We start from the raw sequence: 23,606 nt of genomic DNA on the forward strand, positions 1-23,606 counted from the left end.
CCTCGCAGAGGGTGGAGTTCATTGGGGCCATCCTGGACTCCACTGTAGCCAGGGCCCTTCTGCCGTTGCCGAGGTTCCAGTCGTTGTCGGCGATCGTTCAGCGCTTGCTGGCAGCCCCCCTGACATCGATACGGACATGTCTAACCCTGTTAGGCCATATGTCAGCCTGCACATTTGTGACCGGGTATGCACGGCTCCTCATGAGGCCCCTCCAGTCTTGGCTCATCGCACATTGCCGGCCGGCAAGGCAGTCACTAGACATGCTGATCACAATCCCCCAGGGGGTGTTGGATTCTCTCAGTTGGTGGCTAGACCAGTCCGTCGTGTGTGCGGGGCTCCCATTCCACCCACCCCAGCCCTCGGTGTCCCTAATGACGGATGCCTCAGATCTTGGCTGGGGGGCCCACCTGGGAACCCTGAGGACACAGGGCCTGTGGTCCCCACAGGAGGTGGAGCTACACATCAACATGTGGGAGTTGAGAGCGGTCCGCCTTGCTTGTCAAACGTTCTGTCACCAGCTTCGGGGTCGTTGTGTCGTGGTATTTACCGACAACACGACAACCATGTACTATATCAACAAGCAGGGTGGCACCAGATCCTCTCCCATATGTCACGAGGCGATGTGACTCTGGGACTTTTGTATAGCCCACTCCATTCACCTCACGGCTTCCTTCCTCCCCGGAGTATGGAACACGCTGGCGGACCGCCTGAGCAGATCCTTCTTCGCGCACGAATGGTCCCTCCACCCGGACGTCGCCCTTTCGATTTTCCAGAGGTGGGATTGTCCCCGCGTGGACCTCTTCACGTCCAGGGGGAACAGGAAATGCCAGGCGTTTTGCTCCTTTCAGGGCCGGGAACCCGGGTCTATAGCGGACGCCTTCCTTATTCCGCGTTCCCCCCGTTCCCGCTGGTCCACAGGGTCCTTCTGAAGGTGCACAGGGACAGGGCCCGCGTGATCATGGTGGCCCCGGCGTGGCCCAGGCAACATTGGTACCCCATGTTGCTGGACCTGGCCATAGCCGACCCAATTCCCCTGCCCCTTCACCCGGACCTGATCACCCAGGACCACGGAACTCTCTGTCACCCAGACCTCCAGTCGCTGCACCTAGCAGCGTGGCTCCTGCGTGGCTGACCAGTTCTGAGTTGCGCTGCTCCACCCCGGTACGTGAGGTACTCTTGGGCAGCAGGAAGCCTTCCACTAGAGCGACGTACTTGGCCAAGAGGAAGCGTTTCTCCTGTTGGTGCGTGGAGAAGGGTCTCCTCCCGATGGAAGTTTCGGTGGCCCATATTTTGGACTATATTTGGTCCCTTAAGCAACAGGGCCTGGCGATATCGTCCCTGCGGGTCCACCTGGCGGCTATCTCCACCTTTCACCCGGGTGGGGATGGCCGCTCCGTTTTCTCTCACCTGACGGTGACTAGATTCCTTAAGGGGCTGGAACGTCTATACCCTAACGTCCGACCCCCTGCCCCTACCTGGGATCTTTACCTGGTGTTGTCTCGGCTCATGGGGCCCCCCTTTGAGCCGTTAGCTACTTGCTCCCTGCTCTATCTTTCTTGGAAGACTGCCTTTTTAGTAGCTATTACCTCAGCTAGACGGGTGTCGGAACTCCGGGCTCTCATGGTAGATCCCCCGTATACAGTCTTCCATAAAGATAAGGTGCAGCTGAGACCGCACCCTGCCTTTCTCCCCAAGGTGGTCTCAGCCTTCCACGTCAACCAGGAGATCTTCCTCCCAGTTTTTTTCCCGAAACCTCATTCTTCACGCAGGGAGCAACAACTCCACTCGCTTGATGTCCGTCGGGCTCTCGCGTTTTATGTAGAGAGGACCAAACCGTTCCGCAAATCCCCCCCAGCTTTTTGTGGCAGTAGCGGACCGCATGAAGGGGCTTCCCATTTCCTCGCAGAGGTTATCCTCGTGGGTAACATCCTGTATCAGGACCTGCTATGACTTGGCTCACGTTCCTACGGGCCGTGTGACTGCGCACTCTACCAGGGCGCAGGCGTCGTCGCTGGCTTTCCTCGCCAGTGTGCCCATCCAGGAAATCTGTCGGGCAGCGACCTGGTCATCGGTCCACACCTTTGCTTCCCACTATGCCCTGGTCCAGCAGTCCAGAGAGGACGCGGCCTTCGGATCTGCAGTGCTCCATGCCGCTACTTCTCACGCTGACCCCACCGCCTAGGTATGGCTTGGGATTCACCTAACTGTAATGGATGTGAGCAATCACTCGAAGAAGAAAAGACGGTTACTCACCTTTGTAACTGTTGTTCTTCGAGATGTGTTGCTCACATCCATTCCACACCCGCCCTCCTTCCCCACTGTCGGAGTAGCCGGCAAGAAGGAACTGAGGAGCGGGTGGGCCGGCAGGGGTATATATCAGGTGCCATGGCGGCGCCACTCTAGGGGGCGACCTGCCGGCCCACTGGAGTTGCTAGGGTAAAAAGTTTCCGACGAACGTGCACGCGCGGCACGCACGCCTAACTGTAATGGATGTGAGCAACACATCTCGAAGAACAACAGTTACAAAGGTGAGTAACCGTCTTTTTCAAAATTGCTGCTGGCATTCACAAAGTAGCTACACACAGTGGACTGTCAATATTGGGCTCAGGAAATGAGCACTGAGGGGTGGGATCGGATTGTGATGCAGGTATGAGATGACGAGCGGTGGCTGCAGAAGTTTTGGATACATAAAGCCACCTTCCTGGAACTGTGTGCGCCACTTGCCCCAGCAATGCAGCGCAAGGACACGAGAATGAGGGCTGCCCTCACAGTGGAAAAGTGAGTGACGATCACTGTGTGGAAGTTGGCAACTCCAGCCTGCTACCAATCAGTTGCAAATCAGTTTGGAGTTGGAAAGTCCACCGTAGGGGTTGTGGTGATGCAAGTGTGTAGGGCCATCAGTCGCCTTCTGCTATGAAAGACTGTGACTTTGAGTAATGTGCAGAAAATACTTGATAGCTTTGCAGCAATGGGATTCCCTAACTGTAGCAGGGCAATAGATGGCACGCATATCCCAGTTTTGCCCTCAGACCATCTTGTGATGCCATCAATCATAAGAGCTACTTCTCCATGGTTTTGCAGGCACTGGTGGATCAGTGGGGTGTTTCAGTAACATCAATGTGGATTGGTCAGGGAAGAGTCATGATGCGTGAATCTTTAGGAACACTGAACTGTATAGAAAGCTGCATGCTGAGACTCTTTCAAGACCAGAGCTTCTAATGGGGGATGTGGAAATGCCATAGTGATCCTGGGAGACCTCACCTACCCCTTGCTCCCCTGGCTCACAAAGCCTTACACTGGGAACCTAGACAGCAGAAAGAGGTGCTTCAACAACAGCCTCAGCTGGTGCTGAATGACCATTGAATGTGTCTTTGACAGATTAAAAAGTCACTGGTGCTGCCTTTTTGGCAGATTAGACCTCAGTGAGGCTAATATTTGGATGGTTTTAGCAGCCTGCTGTGCTCTGCATAATATTTGTGGAGTGAAGGGGGAAAAGCTTCCCTAGGGGTGGAGTGCTAACGTGGATCCTCTGGTTGCTGATTTTGAGCATCCAGATACCAGGGCAATTAGAGGGGCTCAGCAGGGGACTGTTCAAATCAGGGAGGCTTTGAAGGAGCATTTTGACAATGAACCAGAGCAATGTTCCCTATAATTTTTTCCATCCATGTTCAGAATACATAGGTATGTGCCTATGTGCGCCAGCAGTAGAAACAAAAACCTATATATAATATATATTTTTAAAAAGTTACTATAGGGTTTATTACTCCAGCCAGGTTAGGCATTTTAGACTCACTACTCAAAGAATTAAATTTTAAGTATAAGAGAAATAAAAATTATGAAATGCATAGACCAGTCAAAACACTAAAATAACACTTTGAAAGAATAAAATTACAGAGAATATGTGTGCATTGCAGGAAGTAACAAGAAGTAACAACAATAATACAAGTATATGTTGGGAGGTGATTGTGAAAGATACTGTGTGAGAGAGAGAGACAGAGACTGTTTGTGTGCTGGCTAGTGGGGAAAGCTGTACACTGTCTCTCTAAAATGCTTACTGAAAGCTCTCCTGCGCTGTCCTGAGTCCTGTTGTCTCTCTTCCCACCACCCCCTGCTCTGTGAGGATGGGGTACATGGGGTGGGGGAGAGAGAGAGAGAGTGAGTGTGTTTTGTGCTGGGTGGGGGGAGAGAGACTGAGCTAGCTGCTGGGGAAATCTCAGAAAAAGTGCACTGTCTCTTTAAGAAAGGTACTTGTTCAGACCACAGCAGCTCCGAGTCCTCCTGAGCCGGGCTGTCCCCTCTGCCCTGCTCTCCGGAGATAGGGTGTCCCCCGCCCCTGTACCCCATCAGCACCCTCTCTCACACTCTGCACAGCCAGGAGGAGGGTCCTGAGAGCAGCTGCAGGATGGAGCAACGTGGTGGAAACAGCACCTGAACACATCCTACTGGCTCTACATGCTCTGCTACCAGCTGGGTGCCACTTACATCTCTCCTGCATGGCTGCCCAAGCATGCAGCTTACAGGGAACACAGAGTCCCAGTAATGTGTCTTTGTAATGCATTTGGCCAGGCAATGTTTACTTGCTGCCTTAAATGCCCCTCGTAATGCTTTCTTCCTGAGCTTTAATTGTAGTGAGCTAATGTTCCTGCCTATAGCCACTGTTTGAATTTTAGCAGCAAATACTGTGTGCATGACAGACAGACTCACTTTGTTTCAAAAACTATACTTTTAATTAAAAGGATAGAATGCCTTTTTTGTGTTTGTTTGCAAGCAGGACATACCAGTGAAGAACAGTCTCTCAGTTAAGGCTTTCACAGCTGTAACTACAGCTTTCATCATGAAACCTGTCTCTAGGGAGGGAGTGCAAGGGGTACGTGCGAGGAATGTGTTGAGGGAGTTTGGGGAGGGCATAGAATAGTGTTCTGTGTTGGCTGCAGGGGAAGTCGTGTACAGATGTGCTCACACTGCAGCTCTATAAGGGACTTGAGCATCTCTGTCTGGCCCTCCCAGTAGCTTTATCATCCTCTCCTGCTCCAGTCTCCTTTCCAAGCTATCCAGTCTGAATTTGTCATTAACTGTCTCCCTCCATGCTCCTGTTTTGCTACCTGCTGTATCTGTTGACTGCAGCACTTTGTGAAACATATTGTCCTTACTCCTGCTAGTTTACCTCCTTATCTGATGGAGGTGCTCCACTGCTGTGTAGGAGTTGGTCCTCCAAGGACGCATCTGCAGAAACCAAAGAAACAATGAACGGAAACAGTATTGTGAATGCACACACAGCTGTGAAGCACAAAAGTCACGCACACTTCTCTCTCATTGTTCCTTGGCTAGCACACAGCTTGGCGAGAGCCCCAAATATGGTGAGTTCGCTGGGGGAAGAGGGAATAGGCAAAAAGGGACAAAAGGTCTGGAGGTTTGCGAAGAGGGTCAATACATGCGCTTAGGGAAAGTATTCTAAATTATTGCACTCTTTTCCGTAGGCTGCGGTAATTGAACCAGATATCTCACTCCTGAGGGTAACCTAGGATGCAAGGGGGCAGCTCCTGCATGTGTGCCGCTTCAGACAGGGTCCGTATGTTCACCTGTGTGCCACTTCGGTTCCTGCAGAAATAATTGCCGGTTAGCATGGCAGAGTTTCCTACAGCATGGGGGATAAACAAGGCAGCTCTGCCAAGGAACCTTAGGCTGAGGATTGCAGAGTACCTACAGGAAAGCTTCCTAGCAATCATTATAGAGCATTCCTGGAACCAACTTTTCCACTGGTCCCTCACTGCATAGCTGTGTAGCCTCTGTTGTTAATTTCTATCCCTTATCCCTCCTCTGTCATATAACAAACTAAATGAGACCTCAGTCTCCTATCACTGTGCATATCAAAGCAAAAGGCGTGCTTACCAGAGCATGCCCCTCCTGCTTCAGGCACACCAGAGCCAGCATGCTGGGATTGGCAGACCCCTCCAGAGTCAAAATTAGGTCCTGGCTTGCCACGTCACCAGATGACCCTATCACCTGTCCCATGTCCCCCCTCTAACTATTTCCTCATCCACCACTTGGTCTTCGGGGTTGACTACTGGCTGTTGCCTCCAGTCCCCTGAAGTATCCGCAAGGCTCACGGTGGTGGCAGTGGGGTCGCCACTGAGTATGGCTTGCAGCTTCTCGTAGGAGTGTCATATCTTTGTTGCTGCACCAGAGAGATGTTTGGCCTCCCTTGCCTTCTGGTGTGCCTGCCTGAGCTCCTTGATCTCAGCATGGCACTGCTGCATGTCCCTTTTGTGTCCCTTGTCCTGCATGCCAGGAGAAATCAGCACATAGATATCAAAATTCCCACGGCTCGAGTGAAGCTGCAACTATATAGCCTCCTCTCCTCACAGATTCAACAGGTCTGATGTACTCCAAGCAGGACCATGTCTGTTGAGGAAAGCCAGCATCGTCAGCTGGGTACATGCTATGTGAACAGTCCCTGCCGAGCAAAGAGGAAGAGGAATTTCAGAAATTCCTGGGCCTAAATTCCATGGGTGCATGTCTGTGTAACTGTAGGGCAGTGGAGTTCAAACTGCTGACCAGAACAGTCATGATGGACACCATGGGACACCTCCTGGAGGCCAGTTAGGGCGGCATAAATAAGCTCAGGGTCTCCACTGACACTGCATTGCTCTACGTCCCAAAAAGCTCTGTTGCTCGTTGATGTGGTTTTATTTTGCTGGCATAACAGAGGAGTTGCTTCGGCAGAAGGAGCATTTCAGGGTATATACCCCCACTGTTTTGTTGACAAAAGCTAACTTTTGTCAACAAAACTCTGTAGTGTAGACAAGATCTCCATCTTAATAAAATGTTGAGGTTTCTCTCATTTGGTGCACAAGACTACATAGGAATTTTTGTCTCCTTCACTGCATATTTAAATCGCTTACCAGAAAGTTCACCATATCTTTTAATAACATGAAATGTCAAGCCTTAAAAAACCAGGAAATGCTCAGTTAAAGCCTCAGCAGCATATATCCCCCCAAAAGTCTCTTGTTGCAAGAAATACTACACAGATTTCTATACTCTGCGAAATGCAGTTAAGGTGCAGCTTCTCCCACAAGATAACCTTAATTCTGCCCTGTAGGAATGGCAGTAGGAAATGTGATCGGAGTACCTTACTCGTCTCCATTTCCTCTCTGCTACCAATGCTCCAAATTAGGACTCCTGGTCAAACAGTCCAGTGGGATCTTCAGTGTGGCCTGTGTACCAGCATTGATGTGGGGAGTAATAGCTGATGATTAACAGAAATCATATTGAGCACAGTAAGCTGCTTCAGGTCTTTGCTTCCAGCAGCATAACCACAAATAGAGGCTAACAATCCACTAGGGGATTTTGTACAGTGACTGTCCTGCTGTAAATGGTGCCAGGTAGGGAGAAAATGATATATATTCCTGAAGAAGAGCTCTGTGTAGCTCAAGAGTTTGTCTTTCACCAATAGAAGTTGATCCAAGAAAAGATATTACCTCACCCACTCTCGCTCTAATATCCTGGGACCAACACAGCAACATGTATCCTTGTGATACTTGTCCCAAGCACCTTCCCTTCCCTCTCTCCTCTCCTCAGCACCTCTTTACATATACACATTCACCAGTTGACTCTATTCCCTCTTTCGCTTACCCAAACCAATTCTCACTGCTCCATCCCAGCTCAGAACAGCTTCAAACACCTGTCTCCCTGCTCAGAAACACCCCTTCTTGCCTCACTGGGGGAAACTAACACTTCCACGCAGGAAGCGCTACAGGTGAGGGTTTGTAGTAATCAAACATAGGATTGCTACTAACATGAAATTGCCATATCAGATTAAACCATGTGGTTCACTATCCTGGTCAAATGGCAATCAATACCAGATGTTACAGATTGAGGTGTGGCCCCCTCATAACGGACATTAATAAAGTAATATGCCCTTAGAGGAAACTCTTCGCTCACACCAACCAGTTGCCTTACCCCATAGGTACAGGGGTGTATGCATTTCACATTTGTATCTTATCTAATGTAACTGAATATTAGGCATCTATGTGAACAAGATGACATTTTGAATCCTACCAAGTTTGGACTCAGTATCTTGTCAAAGTGAATTCCATAGGTTGGCTATGCCTATGTGAAGGTAGGAAGGATTCTGGAGCAGTTGTAAGAAAGCTTCAATAACAGATTTTCCTGAATATGTTTGTGTAATCCTTGTTTTGTTTTTGAAAAGACATTTTAAAAAATTAGGAGAGGAAATGTATAAACTTTTTAAAAATTAAACCTTCATTTTGAAATGGTCAGTTTTTTCTTCGCTGTAATATGTGATTGTTGTAGATCGCTCGCTGTAAGTGCGTGGATTATTTTTTGTGGGTGGTGGTGAAAGAAGGGAGAAGTGTTACAAAAATGGCCATCAGAACTCGCCTACCTTACTTTATATTTAGTTAAAATTAGTAAATCTAGTAATAAATCAAATTGGGTATTCTTTAATGTGCAGTTGAAGCGTGAAAAAATATCTAGTATATCCACAGCTGGCTACAAATTGAAAATAAAGAATATTTAATGTAAATAACTACTTTTGCATTCACTTTAGAAGGATCTTAAGTCAGTTCACTTGATTTATTTAAACTGGCCTGTTGAAAATCAGTTTTAGTCACTTGCGCATGTGCCTATTTAACCAGTTTTGTAAAAAAATTACACTTTAGTTTGTTTCCAGAATGAATAACGGTCACAGTTCCTTCTTGTCATGTCTTTTTTTTTTTCAGATCAAGCCTCAGAAGTGCAAGTGACAATGATGCTGACAGAAAGCTGTAAACTCCGAGGCCTTCATCACAGGTGAGTACTGCTACTTTCATTCTTACCATAAGAGGCTTTAAATTAAATTTATGTTTATGTGTATTGAAAATAATATTTAAGTGTCTTTTCAGTGCTAAAAATTTCAGAAATAAATCACTTCCGAACTTAAATGTACAATACTTCAGCCAAAAGTTTGGCAAAGTTATAAAAATCTGAGAAGACCCTTTAAGAATGAACACTAAAGTAAAGTGCATTTAGCATGCACCTTTTATCACCTCACAGTCCCATGAGGTGCTGCAAGCACTTGCTCCAGAGACCATATAAATCTGTCTTGCTGAAGAAGGCAGCATATGTGCTGTCAGACTTGCATCCCATCCACACCCCAGTTATTTTCCAACCATAGCCAGTAACACAGTCATCACAAAACCCTGCCAATAATTCCTGTACGCCACTGTGACATACCCAGGGTAGACTCCGGACTATCTGTATCACCCCTGCTCTCTAACCTGGGGTGCCCTTTACACTGCTTTGCTACTCAAGCCTCTAGTCTGAACTGCTCACCAAGAACCTCCAGCATGCAGGACAATCCCAGCTGTGTCTGTGTGTGCTGCAGCTAACTAGCCATGCTTTGGCTCTTGCTAGCCTTGATTATATTGTGGGGTGATCCCAACAAACCGCTAGTCCTAATTTCCCTCCAGAAATGTATGTCCTGTACTGACCAGCCCTATCCTGGACAGTACAAGCTTATTTAAAGACTGTCATTTTATTAATAAAAATTAAATGCACAAATCTTATCTGAAAGAGTTTCCCGAACACTTGAGTTCAAACACACCTGAGTTAGATAAAACAAGTTTATTAACTTCAGAGAGCGATTTTAAATGAATACAAGTAGTGAGCCCTAAAACATCAGAATTGGTTACAAGAAAAATAAAGATAAAATGGAACTAGTGCCTAACTTAACAGACTGTGTTAAATTGAAAGCAAAGTTTTTTACCACATGTTCTCAACAGTCTCACTGGACAAACTTCTTAGACAAGGATCATTTCTGTTTAATGGCTGCTTCATTTGTCCATATTCATGCAGTGTATCGATGAATGATGGGGGAAGGTGGAGGTGCCCGGGGGTGTCTGCATTTTCTTTCTAGTCCTGTCCTTCCTTTGGGAAGTATTTCCAGCTGGGAGCAAGGGGAACAGGCAGTCTGGAAGGGGACTTTCCATGCTGTTTCTTTACTAAGATGTAGATGATTTTTTTGGTCCCTTTCCTGCCAAAGAATGGCCGCTTAGTGAGTAGTTGGCCCATCAGCCTTGTTTACACCTGTCTGAGGCATCAGCTTGCCCTTTGTCTCTGAGAAACTGGTTTGGCCATTTCCCAGACATCTCCGGAAAACTTACTGGCCATGTTTATACTGCAAAATTTAAGTCAATTTGACGTATGTCAGCATACCACTGCCACAGTAATTACATTTCTTGTGCATTGTTTACACTTTGCTCCTGGTATTGATGGTGCACATCCTCACCAGGAGCGCTTGTATCAGTTGTACTGTCAGTGTGTGCACTTGTGGGACAGCTCCTGAAAGCCAGTAACAGTCGATGTAAACAATGCCAAACTAAATCGACCTTGACTACACTGCTCATGGAGGTGGAGTTAAGTCAATGTATTAGGGCAGTTCCATTGGTGAGAGTGAAATTAAGTGTAGACACTTCATAAGTCAACATAAGTTGCCTTGCGTTGACCAAACTCTGTTGAGTAGACCAAACCTTAGGGCTGGTCTACACTACCACAGTAAATAGATCTAAGTTACGTGAATAACGTAACTGAAGTCTACGTAGCTACATCCACTTACCAGGGTGTCTACACTGAGCTGTGTGAGTGGGAGATGCTCTCCCATTGATTTAGAATGTCTTCACCAGACCCGTTAAATCAACACCTCTGCATTGATCACAGCAGTACCAATTTAGCTGGTAGTGTAGATGTGGCCCTAGTCATAATCTCAATTTATGTTTATAACTTCGCATATAATGCTGCTACACTCATATTCCCATGACGATATTGTTCAGAAAATTCATTTTTTAAATATCTCAGAAGGCATGCCTAATACTAAGTTTATTACAGTAGCATATATAGGGTGTGGACTCAGGTATTCTGTCACCACCTTACATCATGCTATTAAGTATTCTTGCATATCAAGAGAAATTCTGCCAATAGTGTTATGACAGTGATCAACAAGGAGTGGAATGGATGCAAAAAAAAGATAAGCCTCCAAGCAGTACTATGTGTTGCTAATTAGGAAGCATCTAGGATGTAAGAATGCTTAATAGCATGGGTGTAGTGTACATGAATTATTGTCATGATTTGGTGGAGTCTGTATTTAAGAGAGTTATGTACCTCATCCAAGACAATCTCCATTCACTGGGATTTGAGATGTCACTGAGGGCTTTGTTTGCTCTTCAGAATCTTTAACTGGTAATGGCAAGTGTGCAGGAAGGAACCCAGCTTGACATTCAAATCCAGCTTGACATTCAAGTCTCACGTATTGGCAATTGAGCAGTCTTGTAATCTGAAGGAGTTTGATATGGAAATCATTGAAACACAAACAAGATCCACACTGCCTTTATAAGTCACTTTTCTTTGCAGAGTCATGCTTAATTTCAAGTTCTAGATGGCTAAAAAGAGAGATTGGATTAAAGGAAATAAACAAAATAGTAATGCTTCCCATGAAAATGCTCAAATGTATCAGTGTAAAAGTATATTTGCTTTCTTCTCTCCTCTTCCCCCAATCAGATTTCTGTTTAGATTGTAAACTTTTTCGGGAGTGTTAGAGTCCATAGGCATAACTGAAATACAAGTACTGATGGTAGTGAAGATGTGGGATGCTGAAACAGATTTTAAAAAGAGGGCTTTGGAATTTACATCAAAAGTACTACATAAAGAAATTACTAGCACTGGTTGAGAATTTTGTAAATGACTTTTCCGTAGTAAATTGAGGAAAACTGAAACAAAATATTATGTGGGTAGCTTTGACCAATATTAAAATTGTTGAACAGAACCAAAATGCTTTCTTTAAGTTCGTTCAACATTAAACCTTTTGTGTGGTGCATCTTAGGAGATTCAGCCAGCCCATAATAACACAGTAGCTTCAGCACCCATAAATCCCTGCAGCACCACAGGCAGATGAGTTTAAAATTAAGCTTACTAAATGAAAAATTTTAATTTGGCACTTCCAACTCGGTGTTTTTCAGACTTTTATTCCATGAAAATATTCAAATGTTGACTTTCCTTCCTTGTGTTGGACAAATGTCAAACTATCATTTTCCAGCAAAATGGAAATGCCAAATTTTTGCTCAGTTCTATAAACCATGCTTACTGTAATATAATGGAATCTGTAACATGTATAGGTGCATTTTAAAGAGATGGATACATTTCCAAACTGAAAATACACTCATAGTTTGTGTAAAGAATAATCTTCAGTGGGATTTGATCTTTAATCAGTTTTGGAGCACGCAAAAGTTTTTCTTGATGGAAAATTACTCAGATGTTTGGACACATAAACACGTAGCTTCAAGTTATTTGGAGACCTTGTTACTTTATTTTGTTAAATAATCTATTGCCTTTTCTACTGTACTTCTATTTATCATTTATAGTGGGATCTTTTGTTTAGGTGACTTGCTAACTTTGATCAGATATCACCTTTCTAAAATTTAGGTGCGTCTGATCTATCTTTCAGGAACTTGCTCCCTATCACCCATGTCAGTATAGAAGATGGGGAGAAACCCATGGTGCTGCTGCCTTTCATGAACTGGGGGAACCTTAAGCTGTTCCTGCGCCAATGCAAGTTAGTAGAGGCCAACAATCCTCAGGTAAGAAACGGCTAATTTAAAAACTCAGTGTTTTAGTTGGTCAAACTTTGTTCAGACTGTAAGATCCAGCTGTGGAGACAGTATAGGGATGACTTTTCAAGAGCTGAATGAATTGGAAAGCCTGTTACGTAGTTGAAACTTAAAAGCAGACATGGGAAGTGTATATTTTGTGGTTCACAAGAAAAAGTAATTTTTCTGTGAATTTATCACAGACATTTGTTGACTCCAATGTCTTAATTACAGCAACTCCCTATTTTTACTGTAAATTGGGAGTGTTACATTAAGCATTTGTTTCACTTCGCATTATGTCTGTTTTCAGATTAATATTTTACTGCTGAACCTCACAGGTTCTTTTAAAATGTCATGATAGTTTACTTGCCTAAGGACCTGTGGTGTTAGTGAAGTACTTTTAAAATGTGTAGATTGAGAACAAGAATTTCAAATATAGGAGTCTAAAATTAGGTTCCTAAATCGGTAGTTAACTATCTGCCTGGTTTTCAAAAATTCTGAAGACCAAACAGCTTCCTTCCATTGCCTTATGCATCATCTTGGCTACATGGTATCCGCAGGTCATGTGCATCTTGGAAGTGAGGCAGCACTGTGTTGTAACTCAATCTGTCAGTGTGACCCCATCTCCTAAGGTGTGTCTTGAAAGCAGCAGTTCTTTGTAGGAGCCTTGCCTCATTCACTGTGCTCTGTTAGGTGACTCCATAGGCACATAGATAGATTTAGTTGTAAGTTTTTACATTAATAGTATAGTTAGTTTAGTACTACTTAGTAGGGTTCGGGGAGTAGCCCCTTCCCCACACCCGGCGCCGGAGCTCATGCATGGCTCACCGGGTTTCAGACCGTGCTCGGCCTGTCACAGGCCGATGCCAACAGGAGACCCACACGACTCCTGTTTAAAGTGCCTCGGGGAATCGCACTTAACAGCTAAGTGTCCTATTTGCAAAGCTTTCAAGCCGCGAACTAAAAAGGAGCGGGACATCAGACTAAAACAGCTCGTCATGGAGGCAGCCTTGACATTGCCACCTTCGGCACCGAGCGCCGGTCAGTCGGTGAACAGAGGCACCCCTACGGCACCGGATTGCACCGGCACGCCTAAGGACTCTCGGCACTGGCCGACACCGGCACCGAAATCGACTCTTGTGTCGCTCCCTCTCCCCGAGGTCGAAGAAGGCCAAGACTTCCGCTGCCTTGGCTCTAGCTACACCACAGCCAGAGAGCGCGCCCACTTCGGACCGCCCGGCACCGATACCAGCCGCGGCACCAACTAAATCAGCACCGTTGATTCCGGTCTCACAAGGGCCGTCGAGTCCAGCGCCTCATAGCTCCCCGGCGCGTGCCGCGGTAGAGCTCACCATGCCATCCACGCCAGAGGCGTATTCGGCGAAGAGAGACTTAATCGCCTTGACGGACTCGGCACTGCCTCTACCCCCGGCACCGCCGATGCGGGTAGTCCAATCTTGGGGCAAGCCAACCCTGCCTAGACCACCGTGCGTCAGCACTGCGGACTGGCACCGCTCAAGATCGCGGTCCCATAGACGCTCCAGGTCGAGACGACGCTCCCGCTCTCGACGCCGCTTGCAGTCCCGGCACCGTTCTCCTACACGGCACTGGTCAGACTTGCGGTACCGGTCGGACTCCCGCTCTCCACCTCACTATCCGTGGCACCGCTCCAGTTCTTGGCGCCGATCCAGGCACTGTACCTCTCGGAGCCATTCACACCGCAGAGACTCGAGATCTCGGTCAACCTCCCGGCACCGGTCTGGTCGCAGGTCCCGATCTCGATCCCGGTACCGCTAAGAATACCAGCACCGGTCCCCGTTAAAGAAGGGAGCGAGGTCCGTCGGAACCTCAGCCCATGGTTTCTCTGCTCCTCCATGGCCATCCAGACAGTTGTCGGTGTCCTCTCACGCAGACAGTTATTACGACCAGGAGCGAGATACGGAGGTGCCTTCCAGGGTCTTCCAGGAGGTCCGGTCTCAGAACCCGGGCCCTCACCAGTGGTCCTTTTGGACACCCTGGGCGTACCATCAGGCCTAGGATGCCCCATTGCTCCAGACCCGCTCCGCTTCCTCAGAGCATCGAGCTCCAGAAGCCACCATTAGCCGTCCCCCTCCAACTGGGACGGAGGAGCTGATAACCCATCCACCAGGTTCCCCGGTACCACTGGAGCAGGAGCCAACCCAGGAGCAAGAGACCATCCAGGACCCCCTCATCCCTGGTGTATCGTCCTCTTCCTCCCCAGACGAGGCGGTGGCAGGGACCTCATCATCAGGGCCCCCGCCGATAGACCTCACAGCCCATCAGGACCTCCTTAAGAAGGTGGCGCTCAACATCAGTCTTCCCGTAGAGGAAGTCCTGGAAGTTGAGGACCCAGTTGTCAACATCCTGTCGGCAGATACCCCCACTAGGGTGGCTTTGCCTTTCATCAAAACCATCCAGGCCATTGCTGACACCTTATGGCAGTCCCCAGCCTCCATTCCCCCTACGGAGTTGAGAGAAAATACATGGTGCCCTCTCGGGGGTACGAATACCTATATGTCCATCCTCCTCCCTCTTCATTAGTTGTCCAGTCGGTCAACGGGAGGGAACGCCACAGCCAACAGACACCAGCCCCCAAATCAAAGGAGGCTAGGCGGATGGACCTTCTGGGCCGCAAGGTATGTTCGGCAGGTGCTGTACAGTTCCGGGTGGCTATCCAGCAGGCTCTCCTGAGCCATTACAATTACAACACCTGGGCGGAGGTGGGTAGATTCACAGATCTTCTACCCCCGGACTCTTGCCTGGAATTTACCGCACTCCTTAAAGAAGGAAAGAAGGTGGCTAGAACCTCCCTCCAGGCTTCTCTCGATGCAGCCAACTCGGCAGCCAGAACTCTGGCCTCAGGTATCAGGTATCTGGCGTCAGTAAATGTTAATCGTCTAAAACAGAAATGAAATGGAACAAAACACTTGTAAGAGGAAAATCTGAATGAAAAAGGATTTATCAACCACAGCAGACACATGCCTGTGTATTTTGTTAAGATAATTTTCCATCATGCTCCTCTTAATCTTTCTCTCACAATACTGCCTGGCTTTCTCTAGATGATTGACTTGTCACTTACTTTATTTTTATGGGCTATCTGGCTCACTGAGGTCAATAAGTCATCCCTGCTTTGTACACTAAGTAGCAAGCAGTCAAGGGCTTTCTTCCTGTTAATTTGCGAGGTACTGTTCCGTGAGCAACTGTGGGACTATGATTGTGTCTGCCTTTGCTTTGTGGCTTGATCTCTAAGTTGCAAATGTGTACAGACTGATACTATCTCCTTCCCAGGCATCCAGATATTAGCCCATCTGATGGAGTTTGTATTCTGAATATTCACGTAGGACTCACTGTCAGTGTGCCAAAGAAAGTCTGTAGAAAGACACTATTCCAGTTTGATAACAGTTTATGTACTATTGCTTTAAGGCCCTGTTAATCCAAACAGTGTTTTCACAACTGGCTTTTATTAACTAGCTCTGACCATATTTTCTTTTAATGAATAATTAAGAAAGTGGGAAATACTCAACATCATAAAACCTGAGTCCTTCGTTGAGAGTGCCATTCCTCCGTCACTCATTCAAATACTTTAAAACAGTTAATTTAGCAAACTCCAGTTTAACTGGCATACTTCTGTTTTCTCATCATTATCTGTGACTTATTGAATTAAATATGACCAGTACAATATTGCTTATGTCATTTGATATTAGATTCAATTTATTTTATTCTGCCTCAGATTTTCAGTGTTACCACAGAACTTTGTGTGGAAATTGCATAACTGTTGCAGAAGTTGTGAACTGAACACCTGAAGCACACATCTGTATGTATTCTGCAGAATACATAAGGCCCTGGCAATGATACAATACTAAATCAGTGTCAGTGTCCCAAAGCAGGCTACAGGAAGTAGTAAATGTCTCAAAGCGCAGACAACATGCAGTAACATAATGTTTGCACATTATATATTACATTTTAAACACTTTCACTACAAAGCTCCCCATTAATTAACACTGACAAAATTAAAAAAGGATATGGAGCAAAGGTGTTGAGACTTAGTCTTCAGCAGTGGATAGGAATTATAAGTTTGAGGCTGCTGCACCTTTTATATACTTGGTTGTGGTCTGTTCCTTGAAAATGAGTGCTGCTTTTGTGAGTATTTATGCAGAGAAGTGTGTAGCAGGGTGGCTGAAATTTTGGTGGATCCAGATACCATTTCGTCTCAGTCCATCCCTGATTTATGTGAAAAACTGGTGACAAGGAAAATGAAAGCTAGGAAATATTTCAAAGCCAATTTAGAGCTAAAAATAAGGCATTTTCAGAAATTACGGGTTAAGTATTTGAAATAAGTATCAAGAAATACTAGGGAGCAGTGATGTTGTGTCCTGAAGAACAAGTGGTTGCAAATCGTTTTTATAAATGAGGAGATAAAATATGGAAATGAAGGAATATTAAAATTGAGAAAAAATACTGGCAGACACTGAACTCTCTGGGATTTTGTGATGATAATAATTTTTCTGTGCTGTTGCAGGCAATTTCCCAGCAGGATCTTGTTCATATGGCTATTCAGATTGCCTGTGGAATGAGTTACTTAGCCAGAAGGGAGGTCATTCACAAAGACCTGGCTGCTAGAAACTGTGTGTAAGTACTGTGTTTTACAGGACAGTTATGGAGCCAGATTGTACCCTGTCTATGGTTATGGATGAGAGGTGCTTTCCATTATAAATCTGATCTTTCCCACCCCAAACCATATCCTCAGACGTTTCAAATGCTGCACATGTGTTCTGTGGCCAGCAGATAGGTTTGTGTCCAGATATGAAGTGAATCAGATGAACTGTTTTTGAGATGGGATGCAAAAAAATAAGTTTTAGTTAATGGGGTTGGGGGTTTTTTTGGTTTTTTTTGGCCTGATCGTGTCTCAAAATGTTTCTTACACTTCAAGTTTAAATGGACTTGGTGAAATCTAGTACACTGTTTAGATTGAGGCCTGGTCTACACGGGGAGTGGGGGAGGGCCATTTAAAAAGTGAAGCAGCTTTTGTCTATCCATAACTGACAGCTTCGCCCCTTACAGACCACAAAACCTAATGCCTTAGTCTTAACTGAATGGTGTTTGCACTGACTCCAGCTTTCTTTATGGTGATACATGGTTCACAGAGAGCCACTTCAAAAATTCCTGATAAAGCAGTCATTCCTCAGTCTTCATTGAAATTCCAGTTTCTGTAAATAAGTAGCTTTAGACGCAGAGCTAGTATAGGCATGGATTATGAAATTATATCACTTGGATAAAAAGATGTCAGTGTAGTAACTAAGCACCATGCCAAGAATCCAAGATGTATGTGAAAGTGATTATGAAACTAATGCTTTGTGGTTCACATTTTGATACTCTATCCACAAGCTATACAAACACATATCCAGACTTGAAATGTTTGGAATCTATCTGCAGAAATCTCAAGAGCCCTTATGAGTATAAGTTGGAGAAGATGGTAGCATGTGATCACTATTATACAGTATTTTTCCAGATTCAGGAAGTCTAAGCCTTAAAACAATTGAAGGAATAACACTGGACTGGACTACCAGAAAGATCTATTAACGTTGGAAAAAATACAGGAAGACAACCAAAATTAATAGCGTTTTGGAACAGTTTCAATATGAGGAAACAGGACTAGCTCTAGGCACCAGCAAAGCAAGCATGGACTTGGGGCAGCACATTTCCAGGGGCAGCATTCCAGCCATCTTTTTGGGGTGGCAAGGCAGTTGTGCTCTCAGAGCTGCACCACTTAGATGGGGCGAGAGCGCCACGCTCCCAGCCACAGCAGGAAGGGGAAGCCCCAGCCCTGGGATGCTGAGCTGCCAGGGCCCAGCCGCTACCTGGGGAGGAGAGGGCGAGTCCTGCTGGGGAGCCGGGGTTGCACCGCCTCATCTGCATACTGGCTGCTGTGCTGCCTTGTGCCACCCCTTATATCGAGGCTTCTCTGCGCGACCGGGCAGGGGAGGGGGTAAAGCCACTGCAGGCACTGCGAGAAGGTGACATCACTCCCTCCGTTTCCAGCACCACCTGCGAGCCCCAGCCCCATCTGAGCTGGGTGCAGCAAATTTTTTGCTTGGGGCAGCAAAAAACCTGGAGCTAGTCCTGTGAGGAGAGATTAAAAAGACAGATTGTTCATCTTGGAAATTAGACAACTAAGGGAAGATATGGTAGAGGTCTATAAAATCATGAATGGTATGGAGAAAGTGAATAGAGAAGTTTACCTCTTTACATAACACAAGAACCAGAGGTCACCCAATGAAATTAATAGGCAGCAGGTTTAAAACAAACATAAGGAAGTACTTTTTCACATAACTCACAGTCACCGTATAAAACTTGTTGTCAGGAGATGTTGTGAAGGCCAAAAGTATAACTGAGTTCAAAAAAGAATGTTAAATTCTTCGAATGCTTGCTCATATCGATTCCAATTACATGTGCGCGCGCCGCGTGCACGTTCATCGGAAGATTTTTACCCTAGCAACAGTTGGTGGGTCGGCTTGGCGCCCCCTGGCGTGGCGCCGCCATGGCACCGAATATATGCCCCTGCCAACCCATCCGCTCCTCAGTTCCTTCTTATCACCTGTGTCGGTCGTTGGAACAGTGGAGCGCGGCTTAGCTGATCTCCACCTCCCTAGCTATTTACTCGTTCTAAACTTATTGTGTATATAGTTATTCTCTATAGTTCTAGTTAATACTTTTAATAATTTTTCCTAAACGAAGTTAGTGTATATAGTTCAGAGGGTTGGGGATTAGCCCTTTCCCTCACCCGGTGCCCAGGCCCATGCCTGGCTCACTGGGTTTCAAACCATGCTCGGCTTGCCGCAGGCCGATGCCCACAGGAGACCCTCACGACTCCTGCCTCAAGTGCTTGGGGGAATCCCACCTCACAGACAAGTGCCAGATCTGCAAATCCTTCAAGCCGCGGACGAAAAAGGAGCGGGACTTTCGCCTCAAGCAGCTCCTAATGGAGGCAGCCCTCACTCCTCCACCTTCGGCACAGGGTGCCGGACTGTCCACACCAGGGAGAAGTGCCTCATCAGCACCAGAGTGCACCGGCACCACGAAGACATCTTGGCAGCTGGCACCGGCCCAGAAACCTGCCCGGCACCCCTCCCTCTCCCCGCGAGCCAAGAAGCTCAACGCTCCTGCAGCTTCACTATCTACACCGCAGTCTGAGCAACAGCCTAAGTCAGCCACCCGGCACCAGTAACTGCCGCGGCACCAACAATCTCAGCACCGTTGATTCCGGCCTCGCAAGGGCCGTCGAGTCCGGTGCCTGACAGCTCCCCGGCGCATGCCTCATTAGAGCTCATCGTTCCCACCACGCCAGAGACATTTTCTACGACGAGGGAACTGATTGCATGAACAGAGCCCACCCTGCCTCAACCCCCAGCACCACCGGTGCGGCTTATTCAGTTGACAGGCAAGCCTGCCATGGTAAGACCGTCCTCGATCGGCACTGCCGAGAGGCACCACTCAAGATCGAGGTCCCGCCAGCATTCTCAATCTCGTCACTGATCCCGATCCCTACGCCGCTTGCAGTCCCGGTACCGATCTCCTTCTCGGTACCGCTCGTACTCGCGGCACCACTCAAGATCCCGGTCGCCGGCCTGATACTCCAGACGCCGATCCAGCTCCCGGCACCGTTTGCGCTGCAGCCGATCTCATCATAGAGCTTCAAGGTCCCGGTCGCAGATCCCGGTCCCACTCCCGGTACCGGTACGGAACCCGGTACCACTCTCCGGTGCAGCACGGAGAACAGTTCGCTGGACACAGGGCTCCTCCCCAAGCGGTCTCCGCTCCGCCACGGCCATTGCAGCATGCGTCTGTGTCATCGCACACCGATAGTGCCTCCTACGGGGATTCGGAGGTACACAGCCGAGTTCTACATGAGGCCCAAGGTCCAGAGCAAGGTCCTCAACAATGGTCCTTTTGGACGTCTTGGGCATATCACCAGGCCCAAGGCGAACCCACGGTACCATCCTGGTCCACCCCATCAGAACATCACGCACCGGAGGCCACTGTTAGCTGCTCCCCTCCAGCGGGTACAGACGAATCTCCTTTGGCACCAGACCCTCAGGTCCTCCCAGACCCTGACATGCCTCCTGACCACGAGTCCATACACGAGCCACTCATCCCAGGTCTGTCGTTGCCTCATCTGGGGAAGAGGAAGGTAGCCGGGACATCCTCATCAGGCCTGCCCCCTATTGACCTCCGAGCTCACCAGGACCTCCTGCAGCGAGTCACTTTAAATATCAATCTACAGGTAGAGGAAGTCCCGGAGGTTGAAGACATACTGTCGGCAGATGCGCCAACTCGTGTGGCTTTACCATTCATCCGCTCCATTCAAGCCAAAGCGGACACCCTCTGGCAATCCCCAGCATCTATCTCTCCCACAGCCAGAGGGGTGGAATGAAAGTACATGGTGCCCTCCAGGGGTTTCAAGTACTTATATACCCACCCTCCTCCATGCTCTCTGGTGATCCAATCCGAATGAGCGGGAGCCCCATGGCCAGCAAGCCCCCGCACCAAAATCAAGGGAGGCTAGACGTATGGACCTGTTGGGACGTAAAGTCTACTCTGCGGGGGGCCTCCAACTCAGGGTGGCGAACCAACAGGTGCTGCTTAGCAGATATAATTATAATACCTGGCAGGTGGTGGGCAAGTTCACTGAACTGGTCCCACAGGACTCCCACCAGGAATTCCAGGCCCTTCTGGAGGAAGGAAAGAAAGTTGCACGGACCTCCCTCCAGGCCTCACTCGATGCTGCCAATTCGGCAGCCAGAACCGTGGCCTCCGGAATCACGATGAAATGGATATCGTGGCTGCAAGTGTCAGGCCTACCTCCTGAACTGCAGCACACCATCCAATACCTGCCATTTGAAGGCCAGGGCCTCTTCTCTCCGAAAACAGACCCTAGGTTGCAGAGTCTCAAGGACAATTGGGTGATTATGTATTCCCTCGGGATGCATACCCCACAGACCCAACGAAGGTCCTTCCGTAGCCAGCCTTATCACCCTTACCCCCCACCCAGGCCACGACAAGACTTTTTGACAGAAGGCATGGTCACGGTAACCGCAGGCGGCAGTCTGGACCCCAAGGGGGCCACAATAATGGTCCTGCCAAACCAATGACGGGCTCTCAACCAAACTTTTGAAGGTGTGCCCGAGAGCAGAACACCAGTCCTTCCCCAGGATCCCCTTCAGTTTTCCAACCGCCTTTCCTGCTCCCTCCCTGTGTGGACCCAATTAACCTCGAATCGTTGGGTCCTAAGCACGGTAGAATTTGGATACCACCTCCAATTTATTTCACCCCCTCCCTCTCACCCTCCTTCCCCCTCCCTCTTCAGGGACCCCTCTCACAAGCAATTCCTCTGGCAAGAGGTTCGTACGCTCCTCTTGATCGGGGCTATAGAGGAGGTACTGGAGGAATTAAGGGGCAAGGGATTTTATTCCCGATATTTCCTAATCCCCAAGGCAAAAGGAGGTCTCTGACCCATCCTGGACCTGCGAGGACTCAACATGTTCTTGAAAAAGTTGAAGTTCTGCATGGTATCCCTGGGGACCATCATCCCATCCCATCCCTGGATCCCAGAGACTGGTACGCTGCTCTAAACATGAAGGACGCATATTTCCACATTGCCATTTATCCCCCGCACAAATGGTACCTACGGTTTATGGTGCACCACCAACATTTTCAATTTGCAGTCCTTCCATTTGGCCTCTCTACAGCCCCTCGCATGTTCACAAAGTGTATGGCTGTAGTGGCCGCCTTCCTCCGTCGTCGGCGAATACATGTCTTTCCTTACCTAGACGACTGGCTTATTCAAGGGACCTCTGAGGCCCAAGTCACCGGACACGTGGGCATCATCACGGACCTATTCAGGCGATTGAGCCTGATGATCAGTCTAGAGAAATCTACTCTAGTGCCCACACAAAGAATAGAGTTCATTGGGGCCATTCTAGACTCCAAACTCACAAGCGCCTGCCTGCCACTACCCCAGTTTCAGGCATTAGTTTCAGTTATAAAAAGCCTCCAAAGCTTTCCGACGACCTCGGCTCGCACCTGTCTCAGCCTCCTCGGTCACATGGCCACATGCATCTTTGTAACCAAGCACACCAAGCTACGCCTGCATCCCCTTCAAACCTAGCTCGTCTCAGTTTACCACCCAGGCAGAGATAGCATAGACATGGCGGTCACCATTCCTCAGAGCATTTTAGGCTGCCTCAACTGGTGGCTAACACCCTCCCTGGTGTGTGCAGGACTGCCGTTCCATCCAATGCAGCCTTCAGGGTCCCTAACAACAGACGCATCATCTCTCGGCTGGGGGGCTCACCTAGGCCATCTTCGCACGCAAGGCCTCTGGTCATTTTCAAGAGCTAGCTTTGCACATAAATGTCCGAGAACTGAGATCAGTCCACCTGGCATGCCAGACATTCCAGCAACATCTGCAGGGTCGTTGTGTTTCAGTGCTTACGGACAACACAACAGCCATGCACTACATAAACAAGCAAGGAGGAACTCGATCCTTCCCCCCTTTGTCAGGAGGCGATCCAACTGTGGAAATTTTGCATAGCCCACTCAATAGACCTTGTAGCATTCTTTCTTCTGGGAATCCGGAACACTCTGGCGGACCAACTCAGCAGATCTTTTCTGTATCACGAGTGGTCGATTCACCCGGACATTATACATTCTGTCTTCCGGAAATGGGTCTTTCCTCACATAGACCTCTTTGCTTCTTGCGAGAACAGGAAATGCCAGAGGTTCTGCTCCTTCCAAGGTCTCGCCCCGGGCTCGATATCGGATGCCTTCCTAATCCCATGGAGGAGCCAGCTGCTTTACGCCTTTCCACCCTTCCCACTGGTGCACAAGGTTCTCCTAAAGTTCCACAGGGGCAGGGCTCACCTGATCCTGGTCGCCCCTGCGTGGCCC

The 23,606-nt window shown here is 47.9% G+C and overlaps 1 protein-coding gene across 2 annotated transcripts in view; it reads left to right on the top strand.

The window, feature by feature from the left end:
* Nucleotides 1-23,606, top strand: part of RYK (receptor like tyrosine kinase) — a 156,494-nt gene that overhangs the window by 119,673 nt on the left and 13,215 nt on the right. For both annotated transcript variants that reach the window (XM_030574891.1, XM_030574892.1), the window contains exons 10-12: nucleotides 8,742-8,811; nucleotides 12,497-12,629; nucleotides 17,179-17,288. In XM_030574891.1, the coding sequence (XP_030430751.1) occupies nucleotides 8,742-8,811; nucleotides 12,497-12,629; nucleotides 17,179-17,288 (313 nt within the window). The remainder of the gene's footprint in view (nucleotides 1-8,741; nucleotides 8,812-12,496; nucleotides 12,630-17,178; nucleotides 17,289-23,606) is intronic.

The sequence above is a fragment of the Gopherus evgoodei genome, chromosome 9, assembly GCF_007399415.2.
Source record: "Gopherus evgoodei ecotype Sinaloan lineage chromosome 9, rGopEvg1_v1.p, whole genome shotgun sequence".
In the NCBI taxonomy this organism is placed as follows: domain Eukaryota; kingdom Metazoa; phylum Chordata; order Testudines; family Testudinidae; genus Gopherus; species Gopherus evgoodei.